The sequence below is a fragment of the Carassius gibelio genome, chromosome A3 (assembly GCF_023724105.1).
Source record: "Carassius gibelio isolate Cgi1373 ecotype wild population from Czech Republic chromosome A3, carGib1.2-hapl.c, whole genome shotgun sequence".
NCBI lineage: Eukaryota > Metazoa > Chordata > Actinopteri > Cypriniformes > Cyprinidae > Carassius > Carassius gibelio.
In genome coordinates, this window is record NC_068373.1 from 33,405,883 (window position 1) to 33,413,173 (window position 7,291).

Below are 7,291 nucleotides of genomic sequence, written 5' to 3' on the forward strand. Positions count from 1 at the left end.
AAACAGCAGGCCAGAAAACTGAACATCAGAAAAACTAAATGTTTAGAGATTTAGACAGAAATGTCTACAGATAAGAGTTAGTCCTCCTGTGTTCAGAGTGTAAGGGCTTTGCTTCAGTGTCATCACGTGTAACACCTCTGCAGGTGTGTTACTGACAGACTCACCACACTGAGAGCTGTTTTACTGTGGTTACACGCACCACAACCACCGATGATGGCCACCAGCAGCATCAGGACCCCAGTGACCACCAGCACCATCACACCTGCAGACAGAGGACACGTCCAGTCACACTTCAACATCACCTGGGTCATCATCTGACCATGACAAACATCAGCAGAACAGACCGATGTTGAACTGTGCCGTGTTCAGATCGATGTCGAAGAATCCTCTGGTTTCAGCGCCGAACCGGAGCCACATACCTAGACCCACCAGACCGGACCCCACCAGCTGCAAGACACAGCAAGACACAGTAAGATACAGCAAGATACAGTAAGATACAGCAAGATACCGCAAGATACAGTAAGATACAGCACAGCTGTCAGAACAACAGCAGCTGCTCCCTCAGAAACCACACAATTACACCACACTTCCTGCCACACTGCCACTTCATTTACATATTTACATCTGTTGAGTTTCATTTCATTTCAAGTTTGACAAGACAGGACATTGTAACACAAAACCCTGAAATGTTTCAAAGATGCACATTCTCCAGGACATTTATGTTAGTATAAAACAAGTACAATAAGTTACTGTACAGGTAGAAAAAAACAATTATATATAGAGATAAACAGATGCACAGAAAAAGAAAATAAAACCTTTATGATATATATATATCAGGCTTTGGTCAGAGTAGAGAGTGTTTAGTGACAGAAGAGTAAATCTGAGACACACTCACAGCGAACAGAATGTTAAACAGGATCAGGAAACATTTACAGATCTCCGCGCATCCGTCCATCACGAGCAGATGTATTTCACTGCAACAAAACACTGTCTGATCAACCCAATGACCAGCTCTTAATGAACCAGACAAACAACAATAAAAATAACGACGAAGCTTTGATTACGCTTAAAGCGCTCCTATGTGAAGCATATGTTCTGATAAACATAACAACGTCCAGCACAAGACTGACCTGCTATTGCTGATGAACTGTGAGTGAGCTTGTGTTGTGAGCAGTAGAGATCTGATCTGATCTGATCTGATCTGATGTGATGTGATGTGTGCGCGCGCTCCGAGCTCTGCTCTCTCTGCTGTACGGGCTGCGCGCGCACTCGCTGCTTCGGGGAGGAGCACGACAGTTTCTGTTCTGTAGAAACGAAACACTGACCCTTTGCTCTGAAGTGTGAGCCAACACCCAGAGCACAGACCTGTCCCCGAAAATATGCCCAGTGCGGAAACCATTCTTCACTCATCTAGATTTCTGTTGGGCCATGTTTCATCAGTTTGATTCTGTTTATATATATATGTATATATGTATATATATGTATGGTGGTCCATTTCTTCCATAGCTTGAACATAACAAGTCATGGCTATCTGAAGTTGGCTGATTGCTATGATTTTCCGGAATGGGAATTTTGAGGAATAGAGTTTAAAGTGAGAGGGATTTCACTTTCACTTCTACTGAACGATCTCTGTCTGTCAGGAGCTCTACTTCATCATTACACAAACTAACTAACATTACCCTGTTAACATTACACCTTACCCTGAAGAGGACAGTTCTCCGTTGTTTATCATGATGGCCACAGTCTCTGAACTTCTGATCACAGATAGTGTAGCTTGTAGAAAAGCATATAACAGACTGACATCGGACTCCTCTTTAGATCATCATCCCATCCTTCATCTCTATGAAATAGTCCTTTAATAATCTCAAGATATTAAAAAATAATTAGATGAAACTTGTGTTGTAGTTTACACAGGACTGCTGGGGTCGGCGGGACCCGGTGCAGGTTGTACCAGTGGGCCCTGTTTGAAAGGGTTTCATTTGTATGTTCACTCTGTTTATTTGTTTGTGCTATTTACACAGTGTTTACATTTTTTTCAAGTTTGTAAGTGTCACAGCTTATTTGCTCTAGTTTAGAAAATGGTAATAAAATCTAACAAGAACTAAGAGTTAGACCGTCAGAACAAATTAACCTTTGATAGAAAGATATGTAATGGATTACAATCAAATAGAAACTTCAGACAACTGTAAATAAGTTGTTGACCAATTACCAAGCAATGATTAATTTTGTTCAGTCTGTGGTGTTAGGGTTAACCTTAACCCTAACATTAAAGAAAGTTCTTTAAAAAAATAACTAAAAAGTTACTTTTAACAGTAATGCATATTTATAAGTAACTAGCACAACACTGGTGTGGTAATAACGTTCACCTTGGAGATTGAAAATGTTTCTTTTTAGAGACCCCCAGGAGCCCAAATTCAGACCCAGACCCACAATCATTTAAGTCAGTTTATGGTTCGCGAATCATTTGAGTAAGTTCGGGAGTTCAAAGGGTGTTCGCGAACCCTATGGTTCTATATAGAACCCCAATGAACCCTTTTGTCTAAGAGTGTTGTCCAGTGTTGGGCAGTAATGCATTATTAGTAACGCATTACTGTAACACAGTTACTTTTGACAGTAACTAATACTGTAACGCAGCCTAACCTGTTTTTAGCAGCGATGCATTGTAGGATTGGTGGATGCCAACCACTGTAAACACGAAGACGCACTGTGGGCGTGTCTCCGTTTATTCAAGTGTGTGCGGCAGTCATGGCGAGTCACGGCGAGAGCAACACGAGTTTCTCAAAGTGGAAATATGCTCATTATTTCACTTTAGTTGAGCGTGACAAAAACCTTTTAGTCAAATGTAAGCTGAGTCTTTCTGGTTTGAATGTCTTATCCTAGCCCATGAATCTCCAATCCGTGCTCAGATTTTGGTAACCGTACCCTCGGTTTTTGATTCTGTTCCCACGAATTCATAATCTGCGCGCACACTTTCGCAATCTGCTCCCATGGATTTGTAAACTGTAGCCTACTCACGGATTCATGCAGCAAGCTCCTACGTGTTAACATACAGTTTTAATGCTTTTCTCATACAGGTGAAACACTGTTGAAAACATGCACCTGTCTCTACTGTGGAGTCAACGGCTTTCAGTCAGATCCTTAGCATGAGAACATAGATTTCATTTTCAAACAGCATTTATATATTTATTATAGTATATATATATATATATATATATATATATATATATATATATATATATATATATATATATATATATATATATACACTCTAAAAATGGCTGGGTTAAAAATAACCCAATTGGCAACCCAGCACTGGGTAAATATTGGACAGAACACGTGCTGGGTTAAAGTAACCCAGCATGCTGGTTTACACATTTTAACCCAGCATGCTGGGTTATTGAGAAAACCCAAGATAGAGTCATTTTTACCATATGTGTGTTTGCATTTTTATAGTTCTGAGTTATTCTTGCTGGGTTATTCTCATAATTTAACTTTTGCTTAACAAAGCAATCATGGATTAATAAATAATGAAGAATACAGCTTATTTAGACTGTTAAAAAATAATTTTAATGCCATCTCACATTCACAAATTGTACCAATGACAAACAACATGCAATTTTCCCTTTTTTTGTTTCCAGCAAATGCAAATGATAATAATAATAATAATAAAATAAAAAAAAATAAAATCACAGAAATACAGTTGCAATGAATAAGGACATTATTTCTGAATGACCTGTGTCTAGCTGTTTAACTATTACATTTTGACATGTTTAGCTATTTAAATACACAGTGAAATGACATTGACAATTAACATTTTTTTTCATTTAAATGTAAAATCATTTAAAGATGTCCTAAAATTTATATCAAGTATATAAAGACTCCTATGTAGGTAGATGTGCACTGCTTAGGGTAGTTCAACATATAGTTCACCCAAAAATAAAAATTCTGTCATTTGCTAACCTTATGTTACAAACCCGTAAGACCTTCATTCATCTTCAAAACACAAGTTAAGATATTTTCAATGAAATTCGAGAGCTTTCAGACCAGGGTGAATAATTAATGACAATTTTCATTTTTAGGTGAACTATTGTCAAACACTTAAGCTCTGAAGCAAAGATCTACAGCTGAGAGCAGTGTACTCTGCTATAAAGCCCGTCTATGGAAGGACAATTTTCAGGAATTGCAAATTATATTTTCAAAAGCGTTGTCCACATGTGACAAATTGTGACATAATCCAAACACAATTGCAAATCTTGTTCAAAAGCACTGAACAAAAATGACTGTTTCAGTTTTCATGAATGCAGTGACTGCCAAATTTCAAATGGAAAAGCAAAGTCCATTTGCAGCTGTATTTTCCATGTATTTTGAGAAATAAGCCTGTCATATTGAACAAATACTGCATCATAGCAGCTTTTACAGTATTAAATAGGAAAATAGTGTGTAATAATGCAAAGGGACAAAAGTAAACACTCAGTTTTCAGTCAAAGTCAGTTCATCATTGATTCAGTGATGTATCGTCCCTCTGTGCAATCAAGTGGATGATATCGCTTGATATTAATTGTCCCCAACTAAGGAAAACCAAGGAACCGAAACTCCATCGGTGACAGAATGTAGAAAAAAACCTTGGGAGAAACCAGGCTCAGTTGGGGTCAGTTCTCCTCTGACCAGACGAAACCAGTAGTTCAATTCCAGGCTGCAGCAAAGTCAGATTGTGCAGAAGAATCATCTGTTTCCTGTGGTCTTGTCCTGGTGCTCCTCTGAGACAAGGTCTTTACAGGGGATCTGTATCTGGGGCTCTAGTTGTCCTGGTCTCCGCTGTCTTTCAGGGCAGTAGAGGTCCTTTCTAGATGATGATCTCCATCTGGTCTGGATACGTACTGGATATGGGTGGCTACGGTGACCTCGGAATAAGAGAAAAACAGACTAATGTTAGCATAGAGCATCATAAGAACAAGTACATGAGGTGTTATTAATTACCATGTCTGTTTTTTCACTGTGTCGCACGTTACCTGCCAAAACTCAAATGGAATTGGAATTACTTTAGCATCTGAATTTCCAATGCCTCACATTGAAAGTTGTCAAATTTTTGTCAGAGGTGGGACCACACTATGGAGAGTGTTTGTATTGGGAGGTGATGTCACTCAAAGACAATTGTGCCAAATGCTTTGAACAATGGAGGTTAAGGCACTACTAAAAGCTGCTGCCGCTCCAGAGATGCGTGTTAAAGAACAAACAGGCAACCCGTATCTCCCTATATTCTTGGCACCTCACACAATAAATAATTCTGTCATTTTTACCCCAAATGCAGCTACTATCCCCTGCTAACAGTTAGAGCCACATGGTACTATTGGTCAATATTCACCATTAACCAAATGCTTTTCACCTGAGGAATAAAATATAGGGTAAGATGCAAATAGGTAAATAAGAGTAGAACTGCAATGTTGTTTGCTGACGTGCATCAGAGTGCAAACAGTGAGAGATTTGGGGTAAAAACTACAAAATATCTCCCAATAGAAACATGCCCCATAGTATAGTCCCACCCTTGACACAAATTGACAGCTTTCTGTGTAAGGCATTTGAAATTCAAATGCGTTTCAATTGTGTTTGGACTATGTCACAATATATGCGTCCACATGTGGAAAAATGCAATTAAATATACAATTTGCATTTCCTTTTGAAAATGGTCTAGAATATCCTTACCTGTCCTTTAATTATGATCAATGCCTGAGAGATCTGCTGGCATTTTTAAATCGCCACGACAATTGGATGGGGTTTTGTGGACTCTGCTCAGTTAAGGAATTCCATGTTTGTTCCAACCTTTAAAATAAAGTAAAAAAAAAATACAAATTGTTTTAATTTGTTAACTGTTACTAACAGTGATTCAGTTCAATTAACTGTGTGAAGTTCATCATGAAATTGAGTCCATCATGTTTATGAGTTAAATTCACCTATGAGTTGGTCTACAGAAGCAGAATATGCTCCAGTGATTGGCTGAAAGGTGTGCTTTCAAACTGTCTAATCAATGGGATGCTCCAGTCATTATAAATCACAGTTTTATGTTAATATGCTGGCTTTATCAAACACACAGTCACTGACACAGATAAGGGAGATCACACTGAATGCGCGCACGCAGACATTTCTATGACAAGTCACGTAGGTAAGTTACTGGGTTACTCCGCAGCTTTAAAACAGTCCATATACACTTATAGGTGTACCAAAGTGATAAGGACAAGTCAAAAACACGATCTGGAAAACGTTATATGATGTTTACGCTCATAAATTATTTACATTCTGAACACAAAGTTACATAGTGCAGCTTTAACTAATAGCACGAAATAAAAATAAATGTGCGTTTAAGTTACGTGAGGGTTAACGTTAACGTTAGTTGATTATCACAGACAAACAATTATGTAAAATTATTAATAAACATGAACTTACCGTTAGACTGCACTCGACGAGTTTGTCTCTCACAAATGTATCCATGTGCTTTTCTGACAGGAAAAAAACAACATTTTGAATTATAAATTGTATGTAAAAAGACTTTATAAACCACACAAGCATCAAATCACCTCACTAACGCGGCCCTCGCTGTGCGTGCGCGCACTTTGAAATGCCCTGAGACGTCGATTCTTTACCGGGAATCACTTTGTTCGAGAATAACTGAACCGGATCGTCGGTTCTTTCAGAGCTACGGTCCGACTAACGTTATATTGTACGTAATTTGTATGATTTACATGTCGATATGGACAAACGCAGGCGTTTAACGTACATTAGAGCAGAAAGTCGTATTCATTTATTTTAACTCATTTGACTCACTTAAAGGTTAAATTCGCTTTTCAGTGTCAGAAACTACCTTTTCCTATATTTTCACAGATATTCGCATATTTCAGCCATCTGTCTGAAACTTAATAAAACTGTATTAATCTGTCGTCTCAGATACCTTAACACGATTATGCGAGTCACGTAACATAGGTTGCCCGTTTGAGGTAAACTGTTCATCATTTAACGTAAATAATGTTGGCCTGTAGAAGTTTAACAATATTAAAATAATTATTAAAGAAAAAATTTAATAAACTTACCTTAAAACAGTTGAAAGCCGTGGCTTTGCCCCGTTGTTCTTCCAAAATGACAGTTGGGGAGCGATTTAAACGTCTTCAAGGCGCGTTAAATAACCCAGCGCTGGCCTGAAACAACCCAGCGACGCAACCCAGCAGGTTTAACCCAACACCTGGTAAACTGAAACTACCCAAAAGTGTTTAAAAAGAAATAAAATAACCCAACAAAATGACCC

The 7,291-nt window shown here is 38.2% G+C and overlaps 1 protein-coding gene across 1 annotated transcript in view; it reads right to left on the bottom strand.

Annotated features, from left to right (window-relative positions):
• Positions 1-1,414, bottom strand: part of LOC127956342 (CD9 antigen) — a 3,001-nt gene extending 1,587 nt beyond the window's left edge. Inside the window, exons 1-5 of the mRNA XM_052554185.1 lie at positions 1,131-1,414; positions 896-974; positions 345-447; positions 165-262; positions 1-18 (exon numbers count right to left, since the gene is read on the bottom strand). The exon at positions 1-18 is cut by the window's left edge and continues 57 nt beyond it. Of these exons, the coding sequence (XP_052410145.1) occupies positions 1-18; positions 165-262; positions 345-447; positions 896-974; positions 1,131-1,399 (567 nt within the window). The 5' untranslated portion in view covers positions 1,400-1,414. The remainder of the gene's footprint in view (positions 19-164; positions 263-344; positions 448-895; positions 975-1,130) is intronic.
• Positions 1,415-7,291: the final 5,877 nt, after the last annotated feature.